This window comes from Dioszegia hungarica (assembly GCF_025882075.1).
Source record: "Dioszegia hungarica strain PDD-24b-2 chromosome Unknown MKK02contig_15, whole genome shotgun sequence".
In the NCBI taxonomy this organism is placed as follows: Eukaryota; Fungi; Basidiomycota; class Tremellomycetes; order Tremellales; family Bulleribasidiaceae; genus Dioszegia; species Dioszegia hungarica.
Genome location: NW_026515772.1, coordinates 323,654 through 347,596, shown reverse-complemented (window position 1 = coordinate 347,596; position 23,943 = coordinate 323,654). Strand labels below are relative to the sequence as shown.

Below are 23,943 nucleotides of genomic sequence, written 5' to 3'. Positions count from 1 at the left end.
AGCCCAGAATTGACTGCGCATGTACGTGCTGCAGGCAAAAGACGCGATCTGATTCAGCAAGTCTGCCGCTGATTGTAACCGTTCTGCCAAACGCCCACCCACACAAGCCCATCTGATATCATGGGCGAAACCCTATGACAGGTGTACATGCATACTGACTGTAGCTGATGACATCAGATCCAGCTGCATGCATCGCGGACGACGCTGCAGTAGGTCCGAGCGCTGGACACCCCTGATAGAGGTTGTTTCAGGTCCTGCGCTCGGACCATTCCGCCACGTCTAGGCTATTTCCTTCTGCCTTCCTTCCTGTCCTCTTCCTTCTCGATCTATACTTCGTACAACTCACTTCCGTCTCATCTGCACTTCTCCGTTTATTACCCAGTGTCCTTCTCACCATATCAAAACAGGTCGACCTGCAACGCCACCATGAAGACCGTCATCGTACCGCCCGGTACGTCATCCTTCCCTGCTTCATATCAGCTCTCTGACCACTCACAGGCTTCGTTCCCTCCCCTAACACCTGTACCGACCCCATCGAAGCCAAGAAAACCTTGTACAAGTGCACGATCTGCCCCCGCGACCCCATCATCTTCGAGACTGGCCTCAAGGCGCACACCCAGCGAGTGGGACACAAGAAGGCTCTCGAGATCAAGACCACCGGCCACGCCGCCCCTCAAACGACGACGTCCATCTCTAGCGGCAAGAAGACGTCTCGACCCTCCGCCAGCAAGCCGGTCATGCCGACCCCTCCGCGCTCCGATGCTTCCAGCGACGTGGTCATCGTTCAGAAGAAGAAGATCGCCCGACCAGAGATAGAAGATGCGACAGCGCTACCGGTGGCGAAGGACCCGGCGGAGTTGAAGCGAGACCGGGGTACGCCTTCTCGGTCACTTGAACTGCCTTCCTTATCGCTGACTCGTACTCAGGGAGGCAGGCTGCCGAAGCTTATCGAGGCTGCCGCGAAGTCGCCGAGAACCTAGTCAAAGGGCTTGTAGCCGAGTGAGTGCTCTACCACTGGGCCGGCAGCGTGAGCCAGAACATAGATCGAGGCTGACACTACACAGGATGGGCCCTTCTCGAAACTGGGATCACAGTGAGCAGCTCATACATGCTTACGATCAGACCACTAACGATCTCAGTCAGGAGGGTGCGGAACCTAGCCATGCGCATGGCCCACGAGGAGACGCCGGAAGTGGACCTCAAGGTCGTGGAGTTTCTAGCGCTCTTTCACGAGGTGGCAGGTCAGTCCGCAATCCGCGCTGCTCGAGTCAGTGTATCAGGGCTGACAGCAGAAGCCTGTAAGCTTGGCCGCGTGTCCTCAAGCCCCCGCTGATCTCCACAGCGTCCACTCCTTCGGCTCTCACCACTATCCTCGCCCCCTTCCTCAATCACAAGTTGACCGCCCAAGTGCTCACCGGAGACCATATCGCGGTGATAATGTACCTGCTTCCCTTCGTGCCCTGGACGGTCGAGGCCGACATGCGCAAGCGTGATGTCTGGCCGGCGCACCACGATGCCTCCCTGGCGCTCTGCGCCGTTCAAGACGCGGATCGGCTCGATGGGATGGGCGTAGAGGGGATAGTGCGGTTTGCTCAGGCGATGGCTGTGGAGGATGGTGTGGGTATGGAGGCCGAGATCGAGGACGGCGAGACCAAGAAGAACTCCGTCCAGGCTGTGCTTGGGGCCATGATTAAGCGCTCCGAGGGTATGAAAGTGAGTAATGATGGCTTCAAGCGACTTGTTGCTCGCTGAACATTTAGACTGACTCGGGCAAGCTCCAGGCGGAGCAGCGCTGCAAGACGGTGGGCACGTCTCCCTCATGGACCGGACGCCATAACTGATGAACAGGTGAAAGCCATGCTGGAAGGCCGCAAGCAGGAGAGGCGAGCTGCGGGGCCCTACCGAGCGGCAGTCTGACAAGCATGAGATCAGGCCAGGATGAGACGTACTCAAGCTGAATAGAGTCAGAAGTAAGCAGATGAGTGTTTATACTGCCATGTACATACTGCTATGCCTCGCACCGGTATGAGATCCTGTGTATACAACGCGACGCCCGGGCCTCCATGTGCTTTACGATCCCTGGCAGGCAAGATAATGCTTCGGGTGAGTCCGCGGGCCTCCTTCTACAATGTGGCCGAGATGACATATCTGCTTGGGTCAGCAAAGCTTTTACCGATTCTGAAGCCATATGACTCACCCCCTGTCCTTGACTACGTTCCTCGCTTTTGACAGCACCGTGTAGCCCAAGACCCACTTGACCTGCACGCCCGGTTGTACCGATGATGGCGATGCCAGATCATATTTGAGCTGATCGGCGCGGAGGGGGATGAGGTCCGAGATGGATTTGAGACCGAGAGGTGAGGCGAATTCTTGAAGCAGATTGTGGAGCTCTGCATCTGGTAAGGGGTCTGATACGATCAGCTCGAATCCGAGAGCCGCTGACATGGGAGCTCACCTGCACCCTCTCCCCCTCCACCCGCCCACAACTCCACTGCATGCTCCTTCGCAAACCCCGAGTACTCCTTCGGAAGATGATGGCAATCGGGCGTATCCAGCATGTTAATTTCCGGCTTCTGCACCTTGCCATTGCCCGTCGTCAGACGCTGCAGCACCCCGAGCGGGAGGTACATTGTCCCAAGCCGCTTCACCCTTTGCTCCCCCTCCCCCTTCAGTGCCTCCACGATTCGTCCCCAACTATCCCTGACCTCCTCCTCGACCTCCTCTGACGCTTCCGCACCGCCTCCACCTTCCAGCCCCTCCGCCCCGCATCCAAAGAACTCGCTCACTGCCGTCTTCTTGCCCTTATAATCCACTCCTTTCCACCCTACCAGAAGAGTGTCCACCGAGCCCGCGCCGAGACCCTTGTACGTCGACAAGGTGGATAGCGCCTCGTCGACCCATCGTGTCCGCTCCTCGGCGCTGCTTGAGCCGACCAGGTGGAGCTTGAGCGTGAGCTCCATGTCCCCCTCCGAGTGAACAGCGTCATTGACGACGTTGGTATCGGCGTGATTGACGGCTTCTGAAGGAGGAGTAGGAGTGCGGCTTGAGGGTGGGAGGTCGTGCTTGACCATACTGTCCGGGTGAGGAAGGATCAGACAGCCCTGATCCACCTGGAAGCCTGGCGCCGAGGTGTCCCCGTTTGAGTCAGACCCGTCGGCCGGCTTGGCATCGAGCGCGTTGTGGAGCGTACGGTGGACCAAGGGAGGGATGACGAAGCGAGGCTTGTGGGGATGGGGGTAGCGAGTAGGGAGGGGCGCTTGGGAGGAGGTGAAGAGGAGGAGCGAGCTGGGCTGGGCGGAAGACGACATGGCAAAGCGGGATTGCGAGTCAGGGAGAGTACGGATCGGGGGGAGTATATTTGACCGCGCAGAAGGCTACAGCAGCGGCCTGGCAGTAGCTGGTGCCAAAGGACTAGCTCCTGATAATGTCTGATGGAAGAAGCAACAACATATTGCCCAGCCAACTTTTGGCTGACTTTCGATTTGTCATCCAGCCGCGATGACGACGGAAGCGGATAAGATCGCTTGCTTGGTTCCGGGGGCGAGACAACCACAAGGTATGAGCTCTCGAGCCTGGATGCATCACTTCATTACCAATCCCGCGGCCGACTCTCGCCTACCTGTCTTCCTCCTATACTACAGCAATAACAGATCAAGATCATCCTCCTACTCGGCTTCACAGTTTGCTATATTGCCCACTCAAGCCTGCGCCGGACCCTTGTCTCTACGTTCCAGAGCCAAAACCTCCCGAACCCCCTGGTCTTGGCGTATCAGGCATCTCTGGCGTCCCCCAGCTCATCATCACCGGCAAATCACCGAACCTCGTGTCCCGGTACGCCTCCGTCCCCAGCATCGTCCGATGTCCGGGGGTCATCATCCCCAGGCCAGCGAGCGGGGCGAAAACGGGTGAGACGGCTTCCGGCGCGGGTGCCGTAGTGGATGAGGATGAGGTCGGGGCAGTCGACGCCGCCGAGGCGGGTTCGGCGGGTGTGTCTTGGGGTATGAAGGCAAAGTCGACCACCTTGGTAAGGTTGGACCTGGGCGTGGGTCCCGTATTCTTGGAGGGGAAGGGAAGGGTGGAGAAGCGGGACTCGGTGATGGATGGGGATGGACTCAGGCGGGGCGGCTCGCTGATCTCCCGCGTGAGCTCGGGACCCAGCAGCGGTGATTGATGGGGGTTGGAAGGAGGCGATACGGAGAGAGGAGGAGGTCGGCCCTTTTGGCTGGACAGAGCGGCAAAGCTCGCCCCTGCCGAAGATGCGGGGACCGAATCCTCCGTGACCGTCGATAGCTCCATGTGGGCGTGCGAGACGGTCCGAGTGGGTCGCCGACCGGGCGTCAGCATCAGACCGCCTGGCTGAGCCGACAATGCCCTTCCACGCCGAGCGGACGATGGCGGGGCATCCGTGGTTGGACTGGTAGGTGCAGCTGGCCGAGGAGTAGTAGCGAAGAGCGGGAAGGGGAGAGTGACCTCGACGCTACGGCCGCGACCGGTAGCTGAGGCTACGGGAGGTAGATCCGCAAAGTAGCTAGCATCCGCGGAGAATGCAGGAGTGGCCGAGTTGTCCGGGAGCGTACCCTGATGGCCAGGTGAGGGGGTGCGAGGATGGCGTTGCTTCATGAGTGAAGCGGGCAGCTCGGGGGTCTTGAAGACTCCCTGAGAAGAAGACTTTCCGGGTGAGGGCGTGCGAGGTGATTTGGTAGGGCTAGCCGAGCGTCTAGCCAGGGCCATGAGGTGTTCTCGAGTGGACGGCGAGGCCGTATGATCCGTCCGAGCCCGCTTGGAGGGCGATGTAGAACCATCCAAGGCGAAGCCACGTGGCTCGACGACTTCCTCCCTTTCGCGCCTCTTCCCCAACGCCGTTGCGGACAGACCTTGTGGTCCCTCGCTTGCTCTTGACCCGCGCCCGGTCCCGCTACCCTCCCCGATCTTCCCCTCCAACACCCGGAACCTCTCCGCCCAGACGGCCTCGGCTGTGCTGAGCTTGGCCGCCCATCCAGCTTCCACCTCCTTCACCCTCGTCTCCCATGGCTGTTCCGGCGCGCCTGTTGTTTGAACCCCTGAAGATCGGATAGACGCTATGTCCGCATCGAGACGCGAAACCTCTGCGCGGAGAGAAGCGATCTCGCCTGAGACCGTAGTCAGGGGGGTGACTGTTAAGCTCGACTCGATGTCTTGGACGCGGTCCGAAAGGACACCGACGCGACGGAGGAGGGAGTCGTTGGGAACGGGAAGCTGGGCTGACTTGGCTGGGATTGGCCGTTCTGCAATGTCAGCTTGGTCTAGGTATAAGAGAAGACAAAACTCACCCCTTCTTGGCCCAGATGCCTCACTGGCAGCGTCTTCCGCAGTCACAGCTGCCCTCCCGGCCCTCTCCGGTGCCATGGCCGCCGCCTTGGTAGGCGACTTGCGCGTAACTGGCCGGAGTGGAGGCGCCCGCGGCGCCACCTGAGCCTGGATAGGCTTGAGCTGCCGCGAGTGCGTTGGGATCACCACTGACGGGATAGGATTGGTAGAGCGTTGGAGCTTATTGGGGGAGCCAGGCGGGATGGCCTTGTAGGTCGGAGAGATGAAGTACTCTTCGAGCGAGTCGATAAGCGCGTCGGATTTCTGGTTGGCGCCTTTAAGACCGTGGATCTGGGACTGTCAGCCATCTGTTCCCCTATCTCCAGCGAAATCTCAGTTCTCACCTTGTAAAGGTTCTGAAGGTCTCCGCGCCGAAGCGTCTCGAGCTCCTTGCGCGTGTAGGGTCTAGTACGCGCCATGCTGACCAAACGCGCGCGGAATGTTTAGGGAATGGGTTGAGAGGGTCGATCGGCTTGCGTTAACGGCCAGTTTACGGTAAATGAAGTCTCTGGCTAGCCCTGTGTATTTTGAGAGAGGCCGGGTAGGTAGTACTAAGCAGAGAAGCAGAGTATAGAAGCGGAGAGCTGAAGGTTTGTTTTTGTTGTTGTTGACCTGTTGTCGTGGGCGGCGATGGAATTTCAGGCATCCTTTCTATAACGCCGTAGAATCCCGACTTGAACGCTCTTAGGGGTATCATCTATCCTTCGCGCGGGCAATGTCGACGGCCTGTTGTGACTTTGCGCTCGATAATGGACGACAACAGTGAGGATGGCCCCGGTTGCCACACTCAGGCGAGTGGATCGCTACCCACAGTGGGCCCTCGCCACTCTGGCCGTGATCAGCCGGCTCATCCCCTGGGCGCTACTTCGCCTATTGAGCTCTCTTCCGGCTTTCGACTCCTCCGCCCAGCTGCTCTCCGGTAGAGAATCGTCTACGAGTCTGCGATGGGATGCGATCCACTTCGCATCGATAGCCAAGGATGGCTACCGATACGAGCAGCATATTGCTTTCCAGCCGGGATGGCCTCTCCTGCTTCGGGCGCTAAGCTCGGTCATTCCTGGCCAGACGACAGGGGTAGATGAGGTGGGAAGGATAGCGCAAATGGGCGAGCTCCTAGCTTGTGGGAGCTATGTCGGCGCGACAATCATGCTGTACAGGTATGCTACCTCGCCCATACTTAGACCAAGAGAGCTGAGCTGAGCTGACAGTGCAGGCTGACTTGCCGAATCTCGACTCCTCCCTTCGCCTTGACGGCGTCGCTACTCTACCTCCTCCCGCCCGCGCCAGGTGTGCTGTCTTCGTCAATGAGCGAGCCGCTATTCGCCCTGCTCACCTTCACCGGCTTCTACCTAGCGGTCCGGCGGAGATTCTGGCTCTCAGCTCAGGTCCTGGCAGGGGCGACCTCTGTTCGTGCGACTGGCGTTTTGGCGGTGGGGCCGGTGGCGTGGATCATGATGTTCGGAGAGGAGCCGATTCTGCGGACATTGAGGAGACCCGTGGTGAGTTCAGTGCACATATAGCCGGTAGACGAGCTAAGGTCTTAGCGCTTGGCACGGAGATGCATATCGTGCATTCCGCCGGTCGCTATCATCATCGCACCCTTCGTCACGTCCCAGACATACTTCTACTATGCGCTCTGTCAAGGTGGGGAACGGGAGGAATGGTGCAGTAATGCTCTTCCCCTTGCTTACAGCCATGTTCAGGAGAAATACTGGTATGTCCCGTTCCGAAAGAGCTAGATCTCAGCTTATGATGCAGGAACGTCGGGATGCTCAACTACTGGAGCCCCGCTCAAATCCCAAACATCCTGCTCGCCCTGCCAGTCCTCCTCGTCTCCCTGTTGGGATCCTATCACTTCTTCCTGTCCTATACCGCCGGATCAACCGGTACCTCTCCTTTGAAAGGCCACGGTCCCCTAAGTCTCGTGCCGTACGTCTCCACCGCCACTCGTCAGACCAATCTGCACATCCTCCTCCCGTTCTATATCCACTCTCTCGCCCTTACGCTCCTCCTCCTCTTCTCGGCGCACACGCAGATTGCCCTCCGGGTATGCGTGACGGATCCGGTCATTTGGTGGAGCCTTGCGGGGCTGGCTTTCAGGTGGAAAGGGTCATCGCGGTCGTTCGGGGCAGCGTCGACGGATACGGAGGGAAAGGAAGATGACATGACCCGGATGAGCAAGGTATGGGTATGGTGGACGATCATATATGGGGCCATCAGCATTGTCTTGTGGGCAGGTCACTATCCGCCCGCATAGACCTCATGATCATCATCCGATAGTGTTGTATATAGCTGAGCCAATGCATAGGGCATACCGAGATACTATTTAACGAGACGATAATCTGCGGCCGAAAGCCATCCTCATCCCAATCCCTACCGCCGCCCCTTCTTGGTCCCGGTCCGAGAAACTCCACCTGCCGTCCCCATCTGCCTCTGCTGGACCTCCGCGTCCCGCAGCCGCTGCACTTCCTTCTGCCAATGCAGAACCCCATCCGCCACCTTTCTTCTCCGCTCGCGATTCCTCTCCTCCTCCGCCCCGCCCAAACTCATGATGACCGCCGGTACCGACCCCCCGCCGAACGTCCTGGACACGGACCCGTTCGATGGCATTGCCATACTGAGCGCCTTCCTAGCCCTGTCCATCCGCCCTCCTCCCTTTTTGGCTGGCGTGACGGGCTCTGGAGTATGGGCTATGGACGAGGACGACGCAGTGCTGCTGTGTGGAGCTATATCGGTGAGACGGCGCGCCTCATCCCGTGCGCTCTCGAGGCATGCGAGCGCGTGAGGGAGGGTACCGGGGACGAGGCCGAGGATGTGGACCGCCTTGGTAGGGACCGCAAAGTGGGGACGGGAGTTCTCGGACTCGGCGGAGGATGAGCGTGTGCGGAGCTTGGAGGAGATGTGGGCGCTGGGGTTGGCGGAAGATTCAGAGGGGGTAGTAGGGCGGGAGTGGGGCGGGTGGGTAGATTGAGAGTCTGAGGGTCAGCTGTGGCCAGGCGGGTGCGAAGGTGGAGATAGCTATGGGCAAGGGACGCAAAGTTGAATGAGGCGATGACTCACCAGAAAGACCATCCATCTCGTCAAAGGACATGTAGCCGTCGCTGTACAGGTCCTCCTGCTCGGCTCGGACAAGCTCTACCGCACCGTATCGTCCAGCGACAGTCTCGATCATGGTGAGGATGAGGTAGGATGGAAGATGGAATGAAGAGCTGATGGTAGATGAGGTAGTGCTAGTTGAAAGGAGCTAGTGTAGTTGAAAGGCGGTGGCGACTGTCAATAAAGGGTTGTGGAGCGGATAAGGTTGTAGGTAGATCGTTTGCCTTGCTTGGGAAGGATGTGTGGAAAGGTCGAGAGGTGGGGCGATCTGGTCGGAGAGGAAGAGCGAGAAGAAGGATGTAGCGAGCTTTAAGGACTTCCTTGACAACGGTTGGTTGGGGGAGCGCCAGGTACGCACGCGTCGAGGGGAGGTCGACCGGAACGCGGAGGAACGCGGAGGTCGCTATGAAACTCGGAGCCGCTGTTTCTGGGCTGACGAAAGGCACGCAAAGGGGGGTGGTGCAGCTACGAGACAGGCTAGTAAGCGAGATGTGCGTTTCTGTACGGTGTGCAGGGTGGTGGGGTGAGAGGGGAAGAGACCATGAATGGCTTGCCCCCTCTTCCTTAAGTAAAGGACGAAGCTGTGACGCGTCGCTGTACTTGTTTCATATACCAAAGGCTGTCAGAACAACGCTGAAAGGATGGTGCACAGCAAGTGAGGCGAGCGAGCCCGAGGGGAGAGCAGACAACGCCGCGACACGCGGAGGTGACAACAAGGCAAAAAGGGGGCGAAATCTGAAACACGGTACGTTTCAGATCTCTCGAGTAGTGGGGGACAAGGAGGTGGTTCCCGAAACTTGGGTCGTCCGTGCTTCATGATCGAGATGGAGACTTCAGCTCTTTGTCGCAAGCGTAGCGGGAGCTCTGCGGTGTAGCTTGGCAGAAGGAAAGGTCAGAAGGGGGTTCATAGGGGTTGGGACGCTTCTGCATTCCTCGCCACAGCAGGACACCCACGGCCGAAGGTCCTTTGCTCTACTCAGCAATGGGTGTGCATTGTAATACAGGCTCCAAACATGTGCTATATAGTAACAGCTGCCGCTCTCCCGAGCACGATAGGGTGGTGGCACTGATTCCCGAACCGCTACGCATACTGACTGATCAGAAACTATCCTTCCGCCATCCCTTACTAGTGTCCTCCTGACTGCCTCTCCCTTGCACACGTCAGCATTACAAGCCGGCTAGATAGTGAGAGAGAACAAGCGTCCTATATTACTCAGACATGGAAAAACTTGCCACGAAGGCAGGCTTGGTATGACGATGAGGGGAGGTCGATAGCATCCGAGACCCATCTCCTGGCCGTCTGTTTACGAGCCGCCCAAGAGGGGCCGGAGTCCGGTGTTCAGTGCAGAAGGGGAAGACATAGTATCATGACTAAGTCCGGCAACTTAGGGGGGAGTCTTCCGGAGTTCCACACTAGGAGGCGAGGCATGGAGAGGGCGGACGGGAGGGGAACGTCCACCGGCTTTTCCGGTCACTTTAGTGCTCCGCGAGATCTCTCTCCTCGCCGGTGGGGTTTGTCGCGCTCCCTGACAGCTAGAGGTGGGGATCTGCTATTACTCGTACTCGTCACTAGGCGGTGTCAGTAGGGTTTCAATGTGCGATGCGGATGAGGGACTGATGAGGGTCAGTATCGTTGCCAGCAGGCGGACCTCAAAATGTTTCATATTTTTCGCTTACGACATCCAAATTCCTCTCGTTCACTCATATCACTCATATCACCCAATATCCTTCTATACACCCTGCTTGGTACAGCATGAGCACGTCCGCTGCCCCTGTGCCGGATCCACATACTGCCGAAGGAGCTTCCAAGCCCCAAGCTCCTCGGCCTCCATCTCGATACCAGCAAAACCTCAAGAAATACGGCAACCCCCTCCCCCTCCGGCTGTTGGACGCTCCCCTCGAAGGCCCTGCCCCTTCCCCGTCTTACCTCACCTCCATCACCCCCTCGTTCCTCCGGCACCGACGCATCGACGTGCCGAGCTGTACTGGGACGTATGACGCCCTGACGCGTTCAGTATGGGTGACGAAGCGGGACGATATGGAGATGCTGTTTTGTCGTGGATTCTTTGGGAAGGGGACGTTGAGTCGGTCCGAGGCGACGTGGAAGGACAGGCGGGTGGATATGGTCAAAGGCGGAAACTGTGAGCATAAGAATCACCTTGGAAGGTACAGAGCTGACAGTATAGCTGTACTGGCAGAGCAAATCCGGGCGAAACGGCGTCTCGACCGAAAACAGTTCAAAGTGGACCGAGCGGCCGCCATGCTCGACGCTGCCAAAGCTGCCGAGGCGGTTCTTACGCAAGGTCAGACACCCGGGGACGAATCAGCAGAGCAGGCAGAAGGGAGTCAAGCGTCCGGGATCGACGTGACGACCCTCACGGCGCAGACCTTCCTCGTTAGGCCGACTCGGCCGGATGCGAACCGGAATAGAGGGAGGAAGCCGTTCAAGCGGCGGCCACCTGTGCCTGCTGGACAGGCTGGAGCGGTGGACTCGAGCGCAAAGCCACAGCCGAGGGTGTATGTGCCTCCGCCAGCGCCAGTGGAGGAGGACGACGACGGAAGCGAGGAGGACCCGTTCGATGAGGATCTGGTGCCGGAGATGGAGCATCTGCAATTGGGGCTGGAGGAGGCTTGGTTCCTCGCTGCCGGGCTGGGTGTGCTGAAAATACTGGATCCACAAACAGTGAGTAGCTGTCAGGCCGTTGTATCGGAGAAACAGCTGACTGTCTAGCAAACATATCCACCCCTGCCCACCCTCCTTGCCCTCTTCCTCACTCCTCCAACCCCGTCACTCCGCTCGCCCACCCTCTCCACACCACTACACGTGGATGACCCCTTCCTCGTCTCCTACGTCGCATACCACCACTTCCGCTCCCTCGGCTGGGTCGTTAAACCCGGTATCAAGTTCTGCTGCGACTGGCTCCTGTACAAGCGCGGTCCCGTATTCTCCCATTCGGCCTTCTCAATCGCACTCGTCCCCGTCTATGGTGATCTGGAGGATAAGGAGACGTCGCCATATGGCGGCGAGGACTGGTATGAAGAGAGGCAGAGCTGGAAGTGGATCAACACGGTCATGAGGGTCAACTCGCTCGTCCAGAAGGTGAGTAGTAGACAAGGCCGGAGCTGATAAAAGACGGTGATCATGGTATATGTCACTATTCCCGCCAAGAGCTCCATCCCGGCCAGGCTGACATTGGTGGATGGGTCGATCGATCCAGTCAAGGTGAATACGCGGATGCTATTGGAGATGTACTCGATCCGGGAGGTCTCGCTGGTAAGTGTGGTGATGATCGAGCAAAGTTGGATGTGCTGACCTCCAGACCCGCTTCAGTGCCGCTCGTCGCAGGGACTGATGCTGTCTAGAAGATGTGCGAGCGGATCCACAATTATAGCATAATGTACTGCACTATCCAAGTCCATCGTTTTCCACTTCTCGTCCCGCACCGCACCCCTCGTTACTAGACCAGTCCGGCTGGATCCCCAGGCGCACTACTCTACTGTATCGGTCGGACTTTCAGCATTGGTCGTAACTGCATGATCAGCTCCGCCATTCAGGCCAACTCTGACTGTACTCACCATCTCCACAAACACCGGCCTAAGCTCCTCGATCGCCTCAATCTTCGGATGCTCCATCAACTCGTGGACCCTCTTATCATGTCTCCGCTTCTGCTTTGGCGGTCTGGGCGGGTGATGCGGATGTTGCGGCTGGGCCTGCATCGGCGCCTGTGCCGCCGGCTGTTGCTCCCCGTGATGCTTGCGACCAAAGATCCCGCTCTTCCCTCCCGAGCTACTCCCTGTCCTCTCCTTCTCCTTATCATCCGGCTTGACGAGGAATGGCGACGCCTTCTCATCCAGCGGAGTCTCGAGCTGTCCCCGTCCATGTATCGCACCCTGGACCTGACTCGCCCCTCCCCTCTGACCCGCCACTTCCAGATCCTCCAAATAATCCTCCTCATCCAGGTCATCATCCCCCTCCTCTTCATCCGCCTCGACTGCGTCGCCCAGCGCAGTCTCATCCAGGCTCAAACTCGCCATGACCGAATCGAGCAACGCGGCCTCTTCCTCCCCGGCCGCTTCTTGGCGGAACCGCCGCCGGATCTTCTCCTCGTGCGCCACCTTGAGGCGGTAGTGGTACTGCGCCACAGCGTCCACTTCGGCCATGATCCGCTGCCGATCGGGTCCGGGGGCGGGAAGGAGGAACTCGAGATCCAGGGGCTGGGCGAGTCCGACGCGAGCATAGTTGAGGAAGAGCTCAATCCAGCCCATGAGGCTGTCAAAGAGGCCTTGGCCTTTCGAGTGGACGTTGTGGACAAAGGTGTAGAAGGCTTGCTCGTGCCGTTGGACCAGGTCGATGAAGGTTTGAACGGTCCGACCGGGGTTTTCTTGCGATACTGAGGTCAGCAGAGTCGCAGACAGGCTTACATTCTTCCACCTGCTCAACCGTCCGGATCATGTCATTGAGGAAATTCTGCAGGTCGCCTAGGGAATCGGCGATACTGGCCGCCTTGTACACCTGCGCGAGAGGCGAGTAGAAGATGGTGATGATATCCTTGAGAAGTTCCGCTGTAACGCCCTGCCTCAGCTCCGTCCGCTGCATCACTCACTTCAAAGATCAGAGCCAAGAGCTGCTCCTTTTCCCGTTTACGCCCCCAGAGCCTCAAGAGCGTATTGAGATCTTCAAACAACCACGCATCCTCATCCTCCGGTCCAAGATCGTCGTCTGAATCTTCCAGATCCTCCTGTGCTCGCTTGTATGCGCGATAAGACCGAGCGGCCTTGAAGACACGCTGAAATTGCGGCTTGGAGAGTGTGGGCGGATCAGGTGCGCGCAAGATCACCACGAGCAGGTCGAGCTTTTCCGTTGCTGAAATCAGCTCAGCCTGGACCGGTACCTACCTGCATCTTTCCGGTACATCTCCTGTATCTCGAATGGGGCCATCGCGTACTGCTCGATCTTTTGGCAGAGCACAGGATCGTCAATCTTGTCAGAGACAGCGACAATGTCCTCGGAGATGGCTCGGACGTCGTCTGTAAGGTTCGCCGAGAACATTCTGGTATCAGCAGTGTCAGACCAATGCTCACCTTTGTAGGAGTGACTGTCCGCCGAACGGCCTAGCGAGGAAGAGATCCAGTACACCTCGGATCATCGCCATGGGATTACTAATTTTCAATATCCCCTTGAGGACAAAGTAAGGCATGAGCCCGTGGATCCGCTTGAGGGCGTATATCTGATCACTGGCCGTGTCGCTCGCGACAAAGAGCTGGAAGATGGTCGCAGCGAGTCTATCAGCGTGGTCTGTGTGTCAACTCACGAGATCCGTCCCCATTCCACCACGCTCGCTTCTGCTCGTGGCAGATCCTCCACCCGCTCTACTCGCCTGACCACCTCAAACACCTTCTTCAATCCTCCCTCGGTACTCAGTACATCCCCCTTGAACTGATTCAGTCCCTCCCTTAGCGCCTCGATCCGTTTCTCCGCCTCCTCCCTGAATCGCTTACGCCCTTCTTCTCTGACCGCATCGGCGTCGAGGCGGCGCTGATTGTCCGCTACTTCCGCTGAAGTGAGGCTAGTAGGCGAGGAGAGGAGGAAAGACCGGACGATAGGCGAGTTGATGACGAATGGGAAGGAGAGGAGGTTCTGGAGGTATGCACGAAGGGTGAGGCGGTTCTTCTCCCGGCTGAGGGGTGTGGCTGGTGGAGCCTCAGCCTCGAATGTGGAAGACGTGGATGGGGTGGAGGGGTTGGAGCCGTAGTACATTCTCAATGGGTTGTAGTAGGAGTATTGCGCCGGCTGGACCGCGGCCGCTTGGATCGACTTATCTTTGACAGGGGGCGAGGGAAGGGGGTAGTCGGGGAACGCGAGTCGAAGCTATATCAGCAAAGCTTTGGGCGAACTCACTTCATCGGCCAAGCGCTTAAAGTCGCCGTAACGCCTGGCGACGTGGACATCGTTTGCGCCTGTTCTCCGAGTCCGGACTAGGAATTCCTACCATCAGCCCAGCCTTCCTCTTACTCACATCGTGGCTCTTGCTCCTGACTCGCCCCTTCTCGATGACCGTTCGCACACCGACGACATTCACGTCAAATGAGATCCCGCCGCCCATATCCAGCTCCTTTTGCCTCTGCTCCATCCATCGCTTCCGCCTAATCTCTTGCTGCTCTTCCAGACGGCGCAGGTCCTGCTGACCTATCCGTACGACCTCTTCCCCGCCTACCACCTTGACTCCCACGCCGACCATCAACGCCGAGTGCTTCTCCATCTTGGTCCACAGCTTGTCTCGCTCTTCCTGCTCATGCCTCTCCTCCGCACTCATCATCTCCCGCATCATCGCCTGGTCCTCGGGTGAGACCGTCGCATGGGCGGCAACACCGGTCGTTGATAAGAACGACGAAACGAAGGGCTGGACCTTGGCGGACCAGAATGTGGGTGGAGCGGACGCAAGGAACGGGAAGGGGAGGACGAATTGGTGGAAGAGGAATCGGATGAAGGGGAGGTCACTCCCTACACCTCCTCCAGACTCTGCGACTCGCGCGAGAGCCTCCTTGCGCGCCGCATCCGGGAGGACGAACGGATCGCCGAGCAGACCCAAGGCATTCGCGCCTAGGACTGGGTCGGTAATGAGCTTGAGCTCATGCGCGACTTGGATGTTCACCAGGCTCTTCTTGAGGTAGTGTGCGCGCAGAGGGGTGAGGGTGTCGGGTATAGCAGTGGGAATGGACGAGACGTGGGGGTGGAGATGCTGCGGTGCTTTGCCGGTGGGTATTGGAGGGGGCGGCGGCGAGGCATAATTTTGGTCCGCCTCGAGATGCTGGACCGCCTCGACATTTTCGGTGTCGATAGGGGGAGGAGGGAGGGGCTTGGACGGCGCCTTGCGCTGCCTGGGTTGATACGGGACAGACATGGTAGATGTCGATGCAAAAGGACGACGAAACGTTTGAGAGGAGAGCAGATCAGGATGACTCTGCCGTGACCACCACTGACGTCAGGCACGCACCGCTTGGAATAGCTCGGCGCTTGGTATATCGGTAGCGGATACATGGGGGATCACATCATACAACGAAGCTTCTTCTTATATACAGACTGCCACCTTCCACTGTCCATAGACCTGGTGTGCCACCTTCCACTGTCCATAGACCTGGTGCCGATGCTATGCCTGAGCAATCTTGGTGGTGGATGTTCGTTCCCTCTCCAGCCGCTCCTTGTTGGCCTGGAACGCCGCATCCCGGCACGCCTGCATCCCCGTACTGAGACATCAGTGAGACACTCGGCGTTTCATCTTGGTCTAGTGCAAACTCACCAGTGATGTGCTTCGGGCGTGCGGTGGGCAGAGCAAAACACCTTGGTACAATGGGGGCAGTCCCCGGCGACCCGCAGCGCTGCCGAGGGGCACTGGGTGGGATTGGCGGTCATCTCGGGCTTGATGGCGTCGCCGTTGGCATCGGAGATGGGGGAGGAGGGAACGGGGATGTTGAAGACGACACGGTAGGCGCAGCGTTTCTTGGCGGGCCTGCGGAGTCAGTCGTGTGCGCTATTGGGTGGGCAAAGGAGGGAGGTGGGCGATGCTTGCGCAACAGGCTCTCAGACGGAGATATGCTCTGCGCACACCTGCGATGCTCATGCAGGACGGAGGAATAAGGAGGGTGTGGACTCACATGATGGGTATAGTCGCTGATGTGGGTGGCAAGTGAAGTAACGGGACTAGGAGGTGTGTCGATGTATCGAGGTGCTCTATTTCTATGTTCTATGTGAACGAGGCGGTGTACCCCTGAGACTGAAGCGATGCGAGATGGAGGCGGTATAAGCTGTGTGAAGTGTGTGTTGTGTAAAGTTGAAGTATGAAAGGAAGATAGATGGGCTACCTTATACAAGGCGGTGAGCGAGTCCGTCGTGCTTATCGAGCAGCTGTGCATGGCCCGCCGATTGCGGGGAAACTGATTAGGACGGGGTCTCGGATAAGCCCGATTACTAATACAAACGCTGGCGTGTGCGTCGGGAAGTTTGCTTCCGCTGATCAAATTGGTGTCAGAAGGAGGTGGAACATTCTGGGGCGGCTATGGACTCGATTCATACAGCTTCGGTGAAGGGGCGGGCGCTTCCTAAGAACAGCTTGATGAACGATGGTTCAAGACGTGGTCTTCGCCGGGAGCAGGGAGATCGCGCTGACTGGCAGCATTGTCGAATCAGCTTGATAAGCCCAGATCGGGCGTACGACTGATGAGCAGATGAGCAGCTGGGGCCTCGGCGGCTGTCATAGCCATGACTCAGCCACACTGGTACTCGCTGGCTCCAGAACAGACCCTCCTCTGCTGTCAGATGTCCAACACGAGGTGCAAGCCACCTCTCGCGGAGGTGGCAAAAGCGAGACATGGGTGGCGAATCGCCACATTGACGAATTACCCAATCGAGGTTGATTTTTCAATTTGCGTCATCACGCTGCTGGAGCGAATTTCGACAACAACCTTGCTCGTTTGCTCTTTATCTATACTTACTCACCCATCCCTAACATCATGGCACCCAAATCAAGCACCAAAGCAGGCAAGAAGACCGCTTCTGCCCCTGCCTCCAAAAAGGCATCTTCCTCCGCCAAGCCCGCCGCGGCCGGGTCGAGCATCACGTCCACGCTCCAGTCCGCTGCCGCTGCCGCGTCCGACTTTGTCGCGGACATTGCTGCCGCTGTCGACCTCGCGGGCGATATCGTTCTCGACGACGGGGAGAAGACACCCGCGTCGCTCGGGACCGCGTTGGAGGATGGGCTCGGTCTGCCCGTCAAGAAGGGCAAGAAGGCCGCAAAGGAGGCCAAGGACGCGGCTGCGGAGAAGGTAGAGGAGGTCGCCGAGGTGGCCACCAAGAAGGGGAAGAAGGCGGCCAAGGACGCACAGGACGGCGCCAAGGAGGTCGCTTCCAAAGCTGGCAAGAAGGCCGGCAAAGTTGCCGAAGAGGCGGAAGCGGTCGTTACCAACCCGAAAAAGCGCAAGCAGGCCGAGGACATGTTTACTTCCACCGGGAAGACTGTGCTCGGCTCGGTCACCGCTATCGCCGAGACCGTCGGACATGCTGTCGAGGGCGCCATCGAAAGCTTTGGCGCGGCCAGCGGTTTGACGGCGGATGTCGAGGGAGTCAAGGGCAAGGGCAAGGAGGTCGCGGAGCCAGCCAAGAAGAAGGCCAAGAAGGGAGTCGAGGCGGCTGATGAGAAAACGGAGGAAGTGAAGGGTGCTGCGAAGAAGGGGAAGAAGGCCGCGGGGGATAAGGCGGAGGAGGTGAAGGAGACGGCGACAAAGAAGGGGAAGAAGGCATCTGCGGCCGCCGAGGACAAGGCGGAGGAGGTCAAGGAGACGGCGACGAAGAAGGGGAAGAAGGCTACTGAAGCTGCTGGGGATAAGGCGGAGGAAGTCAAGGACACTGCCACAAAGAAGGGCAAAAAGGCGGCAAAGGACGCAGGGGATGCCGTTGGGGAGGTGAAGGAGACCGCAGCGAAGAAGGGGAAGAAGGCTGCAAAGGACGCCGGTGATGCGGCTGAGGAGGTCAAAGAGACTGCTACCAAGAAGGGCAAGAAGGCGGTAAAGGAAGCAGAGGATACCGTCGAGGAGGTCAAGGAGACCGCCACCAAGAAGGGCAAGAAGGCGTCCCAGGCAGCTGGCGAGACTGTCGACGAGGTCAAGGAGGTAGCAGGGAAGAAGAGCAAGGAGGCTGCCAAGAAGGCGGACGAGACCAAGGAGGTCGCTGTCAAGAAGGGGAAGCAGGCGTCCAAGGCGGTCGAGTCGACCGCGGAGGAGGTCACCAAGAAGGGCAAGAAGGCTGCCGCCGGGGCCAAGGAGGAAGTGGTCAAGAAGGGCAAGAAGGCGGCGGAGGTGGCCGAGTCGACCAAGGAGACTGGCAAGCGGAAAGCCAAGGACGCCGCCAAAGCCACCGAACCCGCCCAAAAAAAGGTCAAGGAGACCGCCGAGGCCGCTCAATCCAACCTCGAAGCCGCCGCCGAGACCGCCCAATCCGCTCTTGACGCCACCGTCGAGGCTGTCGAGCCCGTCGTCACCAAGGGCAAGGAGGTCGTCGCTGCTGCCGTCGGCGCGACCACTGCGGCTGCCAAGAAGGGGACCAAGATCGCGAAAGCTGCTGCCGCAGCTGCGGTCGAGGCTGCCCAGGAGGATGAGGAGATGCCTTCGGATGATGAGGAGGCGCACGGCTACTCTTCCTCGGACGGAGAGGCTGACTCGTCCGACGACGAATCAGATGGCGAAGACGTGGCGGTTCGCGAGGCAGGGAGGAAGATTGACATGAAGGGTCTCCCGATGGTAGCCAAGGACGACAAGAGCGTCGCTGCCAGGCTCAAGAAGGCCAACAAGAAGAAGGTGAGTAATTGTTGCAAGCAGGACTGATATCAGGACGATGCCAAGGGCACCCTCTACCTCGGCAGAATACCGCACGGTTTCTACGAGGACGAGATGAAGGAGTACTTTGGTCAATTCGGCGAGGTCTCCCGCTTGAGATTGGCTCGGAACCGTCAGGTATGTTTCTGGATTGAGCAAGCTGACATCAGACCGGCGCGTCCAAGCACTACGCCTACATTGAAATGTCTTCCGGCTCTGTCGCTCAAATCGTCGCCGAGACGATGAACAACTACCTGCTCATGGGACATCTCCTCAAGTGCCACGTGAGTCCTGACTTGGTCATCGCTGATAGCAGGTTCTTCCCGCGGACGATATCCACCCCGAGCTTTGGGCCGGAGCCAACAAGAAGTTCCGCGTCATTCCCCGTGCCCGGCTAGAGAAGGCTCGGCAAGACAAGGTGAGTCAAGCTGTCTTTGGCTTATTCGGTAGCCTAGCTGATAAACTCAGCCTCGTACACAGGAGCAGAAGGACAAGTCAAACCAGAACGTTCTGAAGAAGCAGGAGAGCCGGAAGAAGAAGATCCAGGAGAAGGGGATCGATTACGAGTTTGAAGGACATGTGAGTTGACTCCCGTAGCGAGCGGAGACCGAAAGCTAACCTGGCAGAAGGCCTAGACGTGGAACAACACTTTGCTGTGGGGAGGTGTGTGGGTATGATGACGTAGCGTAAGGTAGCGTGGCAGCTGGATGACGATCTGCAAACTACTTGTCACATCTACTTTGTCATTTTCCTGCTCCTCGGCAGCGGGATAGGACCCCACACAAGCCGTCCCTCTGCCGCATATCGTGCCTGGCTCCCGAGGCTCTCTGTGTGCTGAGGAAAGCTTAGCCCAAAAGTCTGGTAAGGGCACACCTCCGCGTCCCCCGCGGAATGTTTCACCCGGATGCACATCCGGCGCCGGATGAGGCTAAATTCTGCATCCCTTCACCTCCACTTTCCCTCACTTCTGTTTCACCTTCTCCTTCGCCCATCTCTCCTCATCTTTGGGTCCTATTGTACATATGGCGCCCCACCCAGGCTCGGAGGTTAGGCATGGGCGGGCAGATCAGGCACTTCTCCTTGACGAGGACACTGACGGCGCCGAGCACTCGCGCCGAGACACTACACGGACCTTCGGCGGACGTTTCATCATGGATCGTCCAATATTTTCCAGCCGTCATGAGCAGGTTGCTGAAAGGGTGAAAACTGATATATGGGGAGACGGGTCGATGAGCTGACTATGCTAACCCTTCAATCCCGCCCACACCTCACGATCCCACTCGCCCCTCTTCCACCCTCAGAATGCCCTCCCTCACTCGCTGGCTCGCCCTCACCTTCCTCCTCCTCTCCTCCACCGCCTACGCCCAATGCGTCGCCCCTTACATCACTTCTCCTCTCCGTGGCCTGGTCACCACAGCCGACTTCACCCTGTCCGGGGTGGTCAGCCGGGACAACGGGTGTGACGAGGGATTGGTGCGGATCATGCGATCGGGATCTGGCGAGATCTTTCTGTCTTCGGTCAACGCAGATGGCACCTTCAGCGTGGACCTCTCACACCAACCCTGGGGACCACAGATATACTATCTTCTTCTGCGGGAGGATACCACGGACTCCCGCCCCAGCGGTCCAGTCGAGGTAACGGTGGTCTGCCAAACGCCCATCATCCAACGGCCTAGCAACAACGTCAACGACCCCGACTAGGATGACGACGCGGACGTCCCCATCTACGACAACCGGCCAACTTTCTCCGGGTCGACCGACTGCCCGTACGTCACCTTGACATTGGCGTCGGTCGACCCCATCGTCGCCAGGACCAACGAGCAAGGATTTTACGAGATCCGCTCCCAGGCGCTCGCGGACGGCCGTTACACCTTGGTCGCTACCGCCTCGTCGGACGAGTCTGGTTCAAACTCGGCCTCATCGCGGCCGAGGAACTTTGTGGTGTCTTCCACGCAGTCTGGCTCACGAGATGAGGTGAGCCGCGCTTCCCCTCGCGCTGGTAACCATTTGCTGACCCTCAGTGCTACGCTCCCACCCTCACCGGCCCCGGCGTCCGATCCGACTTCCGTCGCTCTACCATCGCTGGATACACCGCCACCGGCACCCTCTGCGACGACGGTCTTGTCCGTCTCATGACGGAAGAGACCGGGGAGGTCGCCGTCATTGGTCTTGACGGCGCCGGCGCGTTCAACGTCCCGGTCCTTCATCCTCAGTATGGCGTCCTGCACTACTACCTCCTTCACACCTCGGATACGGCGGGCCTCCTCCGGAGCAACACCGTCGAGGTCACGGTCACGTGCGACGTCCCCATCATCCTCGAACCCCTCGGCCAGACCTGGCAGCCAAACTACAACGAGTACGACCCGGTCTACATCTACAACCGGCGTCCTCCTATGGGCGGCAACACGGGTCAATGCCGCTTTGCCACCATCGAAATCACCGGTCGGCCGACTGTCACTGTCTCGTCGGACGCACAGGGCTACTTCAAGGTACCGCCCTCGGTCTATGAGAATGGTGCCTACGCCCTCATCGTCACTGGAACGCCGGACGGTACCGCGGAAAGCCTTTCTGGGCCGGTTGCCAAGCGGTCCAACCAGCGCAACTTCATCATTGACTCTACCGAGCCTATGCCTAGCACCGTGAGTCTTCTTCGCTTTTCTTTCAGATCGAGCTGACTCTCCAAGGTCGGCTCAAGGCGTCGGAGTATCAAGCCAAGGTGTAAGGCGGATGAGGAGCTGTGCCGTTTCATCGGCGTCAACAACAGGATGTCTATACAGTACAGGGTGAGCTTGCCGCTCCTCCCTTGCAAGAGTATCGCTGATCATCAGTGCTATCCTGACCTCTCTACCAATCTCAACCGGTGTGGCTCGTGCGATGGACCCGACTGTGCGGATCTGCTCAATGTCGACGGCGTGATGTGCTTGGAAGGGCGGTGTCAAAGTGAGTTATCTGCTTCGAACTGCAGATGATGGGACCAAGCTGATATCTATAGTCCAAACGTGTGAGAAAGGTTACATACTGCGCGACAATGCTTGCGTCAAACGATAGATGCCGGATGCGCCATCGGACTGGGTTGAACCATTAGATCTACTCGTACATCCCAACATTTATAGTCATAGTTCTCATTAACTCCACGCGAGCCTCCTCACAGATATTCATACCGGCCTACATCTTTATAGTCATTGTAGTATAATGCCTTCATGTCAATCAGACTCTTTCATGCTCCCCAGCGCTGTTCGATATCGGAAGAGCAGCAGATACATATGTCAACGCAGACATCACAGCAAGAACTCCTGGATGTCCTTCCGCATCTCCTCTGGCCCCACTCGTCTATGCCGCGCCCGCTGCTCAACCCATAATGGCAGCTCGGCCTCTGTCTCCCCGTCCTCTGCTGGTGGCTTCTTGGCTGTATGGGTGTGTGGCGTCAAGGTCGTCAGGCAGGCATAGCAGAGCAGTGGCTCAAGCGTCGAGTCTTGCTGCTCTGGTACGACAGGCTCGGCTCGATGTATGGGTTCCGTCTTGTCCGGCAGCGAGGTGAGTGCGGTCCGTGACTTCCAGGCCTGAGCGGAAGGTTCAGCCGGCCTGACGATCAGCCATATACTTATACCTGGACGTAGAGCTCAGACTCACATCTGACACAATGGACACAGCTCTGCGGATTGGGCGTTCCCAGAGAATACGAGCTTGTCGCCCGTCTTGTTGATGGTCGATACGGTGGATGGATGAGTTACGCTGAGGCCCAAGATGAACTCTGATATAGTCAGCTCATGATCTGCAGGGAAAAGGCGGACTTACGCTCGGTAAGCATCTCCAAACTCGTACTGCCCTTCCCTCTCCCGCCGGACGAGCGGCCATCTACCCATCGACGCTGATTGACGGTAGGTAGTCTCCGAAGGTGACAGTAGACCGCCGCCTCTTTCAGACTGATATCCTTCATTGGCTTGAGGCGGATGATGGGTGAGGGGTCTACGGTGGACGAAGGGCGGAGGGAGAGTGTATTGGCGAGCTCGAGCGGGAGGGCCCATCCTCTGCCGGAAGCGGTGGCGGAGATGACGCGCTGGGCTTCGCGGGTGCTCGTCTCTCCGAGTAGGAGCTGAGAGACATTTGGCAGAGAGTGGGCGACGAGGGTGAGGAGGTGATCGAGTATGAGCTGGAGGAGAGAGGGCCGGGAGGTGGGCGGTAGGGACGAGAGAAGGGTGCGGAGCCGGGTGAGGTTGTCCTGGGACGTGTTCGAGCTAGACGATGACCCTGAGAAGTCAGCTCGAGTCGGGATGACATGCCACTGGCGATATGTGTGAGTATCTCACAGAGACTTAAGGCCCTGATGGGCCAAGCCGGTCCAAGTCATAGGATGAAAGGCAGAGGTGGTCAAGGCAAACTGAACATACCATGAAGACCGCTCGATTGACCTTGCCCACATTTTCCCCGCAACCGCCTCTCCAGCCCCTCATCATACACATCCTCCGCCCTGACACCCACAAATCCCAATCCCTGGCTCTTCGCCACCTCCTCCATCTCCTCCATCCTGGCGCTCATCCCCGTCACCCAGGCAAACTCCACATAAACCACTGTCCCACTCTCCCATACCACTTCCTTTTCCCCCTTTGTCTTATCCGCCCGAGCTCCATCCCCACTTCCTATCAGTCCCAGGTCCGTCATCTGGTCCAGCATCGCCATAGACCCCGCGCCTCCGGAGAGCGCCACGAGGACCTGACCGTCTTGGATCGGCGGGCGGGTGACATTCTTCCGGACTGTGGGTGGTCTGAGGGGTTGATAGATTCTGCGTGTGAAGCGCAGTTGGACCGAAGGGAAGAAGCAGTCTTTGCAGTGGGGCTGAGAACGGAGGATGAAGGCGCCTCGGGCGGTATGGCATCGAAAGCAAGATTTTGGATCGGTCCGGGGTAGAATCCGCCGTTCTGCTTGGTCAGCTCCCCTAGAGCGATGTGAGCGCTTGAAGAAGGCTCACTAGGCATAAGGACCTCGCCCTCTTCAGCTGTATTGCCTGGACCGTTCCCGCACGACATGATGGCACTGTGTATAGTGGAGTGAGAAGCATAGAGAGGTCGCTTTGTAAATCCTCCTCGTCAACAGAAATGGAGTTGAGATGAATCTCCTTGTCCCCTTTGGCCTTACCGA

At 58.4% G+C, this 23,943-nt stretch overlaps 11 protein-coding genes across 11 annotated transcripts; 5 read left to right on the top strand and 6 right to left on the bottom strand.

Annotated features, from left to right (window-relative positions):
* Positions 1-426: 426 nt before the first annotated feature.
* On the top strand, positions 427-1,917 carry MKK02DRAFT_38016 (uncharacterized protein; the record flags this gene model as incomplete). Its single annotated transcript, XM_053089884.1, has 9 exons — positions 427-451; positions 499-873; positions 927-999; positions 1,065-1,093; positions 1,140-1,241; positions 1,293-1,298; positions 1,343-1,713; positions 1,761-1,802; positions 1,849-1,917. 9 exons carry the CDS (start codon positions 427-429, stop codon positions 1,915-1,917), a joined length of 1,092 nt encoding a protein of 363 aa, XP_052944263.1.
* A 206-nt stretch (positions 1,918-2,123) lies between these two features.
* Positions 2,124-3,308, bottom strand: MKK02DRAFT_28223 (uncharacterized protein; the record flags this gene model as incomplete). Its single annotated transcript, XM_053087513.1, has 3 exons — positions 2,124-2,148; positions 2,198-2,408; positions 2,456-3,308. 3 exons carry the CDS (start codon positions 3,306-3,308, stop codon positions 2,124-2,126), a joined length of 1,089 nt encoding a protein of 362 aa, XP_052944262.1.
* A 415-nt stretch (positions 3,309-3,723) lies between these two features.
* On the bottom strand, positions 3,724-5,765 carry MKK02DRAFT_38014 (uncharacterized protein; the record flags this gene model as incomplete). The annotated part of the gene is made up of 3 exons (XM_053089883.1): positions 3,724-5,264; positions 5,310-5,637; positions 5,691-5,765. The coding sequence occupies 3 exons, from the start codon at positions 5,763-5,765 to the stop codon at positions 3,724-3,726; spliced, it is 1,944 nt and encodes a 647-aa protein (XP_052944261.1).
* A 349-nt stretch (positions 5,766-6,114) lies between these two features.
* MKK02DRAFT_16710 (GPI mannosyltransferase 2) lies at positions 6,115-7,603 on the top strand (the record flags this gene model as incomplete). Its single annotated transcript, XM_053085673.1, has 5 exons — positions 6,115-6,503; positions 6,560-6,845; positions 6,891-7,060; positions 7,105-7,185; positions 7,267-7,603. 5 exons carry the CDS (start codon positions 6,115-6,117, stop codon positions 7,601-7,603), a joined length of 1,263 nt encoding a protein of 420 aa, XP_052944260.1.
* A 116-nt stretch (positions 7,604-7,719) lies between these two features.
* Positions 7,720-8,518, bottom strand: MKK02DRAFT_38012 (uncharacterized protein; the record flags this gene model as incomplete). Its single annotated transcript, XM_053089882.1, has 2 exons — positions 7,720-8,321; positions 8,407-8,518. 2 exons carry the CDS (start codon positions 8,516-8,518, stop codon positions 7,720-7,722), a joined length of 714 nt encoding a protein of 237 aa, XP_052944259.1.
* Positions 8,519-10,195: 1,677 nt separating this feature from the next.
* Positions 10,196-11,795, top strand: MKK02DRAFT_16887 (tRNA-intron endonuclease; the record flags this gene model as incomplete). The annotated part of the gene is made up of 5 exons (XM_053085702.1): positions 10,196-10,583; positions 10,629-11,125; positions 11,174-11,542; positions 11,576-11,716; positions 11,763-11,795. 5 exons carry the CDS (start codon positions 10,196-10,198, stop codon positions 11,793-11,795), a joined length of 1,428 nt encoding a protein of 475 aa, XP_052944258.1.
* Positions 11,796-11,936: 141 nt separating this feature from the next.
* Positions 11,937-15,344, bottom strand: MKK02DRAFT_34448 (uncharacterized protein; the record flags this gene model as incomplete). Its single annotated transcript, XM_053088944.1, has 12 exons — positions 11,937-11,972; positions 12,019-12,285; positions 12,370-12,833; positions 12,865-13,015; positions 13,047-13,306; positions 13,339-13,493; positions 13,525-13,725; positions 13,755-14,311; positions 14,342-14,428; positions 14,460-14,759; positions 14,793-15,182; positions 15,258-15,344. 12 exons carry the CDS (start codon positions 15,342-15,344, stop codon positions 11,937-11,939), a joined length of 2,955 nt encoding a protein of 984 aa, XP_052944257.1.
* A 246-nt stretch (positions 15,345-15,590) lies between these two features.
* MKK02DRAFT_38009 (putative nucleus protein) lies at positions 15,591-16,353 on the bottom strand (the record flags this gene model as incomplete). The annotated part of the gene is made up of 3 exons (XM_053089881.1): positions 15,591-15,687; positions 15,741-15,950; positions 16,310-16,353. The coding sequence occupies 3 exons, from the start codon at positions 16,351-16,353 to the stop codon at positions 15,591-15,593; spliced, it is 351 nt and encodes a 116-aa protein (XP_052944256.1).
* A 1,209-nt stretch (positions 16,354-17,562) lies between these two features.
* MKK02DRAFT_12053 (uncharacterized protein) lies at positions 17,563-19,380 on the top strand (the record flags this gene model as incomplete). Its single annotated transcript, XM_053085518.1, has 6 exons — positions 17,563-17,832; positions 18,463-18,789; positions 18,823-18,945; positions 18,978-19,091; positions 19,124-19,225; positions 19,276-19,380. Coding segments are annotated over 6 exons (1,041 nt in total), but the record flags the coding sequence as incomplete, so codon positions are not given.
* Positions 19,381-20,109: 729 nt separating this feature from the next.
* MKK02DRAFT_38007 (uncharacterized protein) lies at positions 20,110-21,855 on the top strand (the record flags this gene model as incomplete). The annotated part of the gene is made up of 6 exons (XM_053089880.1): positions 20,110-20,442; positions 20,509-20,781; positions 20,829-21,446; positions 21,492-21,590; positions 21,636-21,747; positions 21,800-21,855. 6 exons carry the CDS (start codon positions 20,110-20,112, stop codon positions 21,853-21,855), a joined length of 1,491 nt encoding a protein of 496 aa, XP_052944254.1.
* Positions 21,856-22,085: 230 nt separating this feature from the next.
* MKK02DRAFT_16745 (uncharacterized protein) lies at positions 22,086-23,831 on the bottom strand (the record flags this gene model as incomplete). Its single annotated transcript, XM_053085680.1, has 5 exons — positions 22,086-22,389; positions 22,438-22,558; positions 22,603-23,109; positions 23,205-23,723; positions 23,774-23,831. 5 exons carry the CDS (start codon positions 23,829-23,831, stop codon positions 22,086-22,088), a joined length of 1,509 nt encoding a protein of 502 aa, XP_052944253.1.
* Between the last annotated feature and the right edge of the window lie 112 nt (positions 23,832-23,943).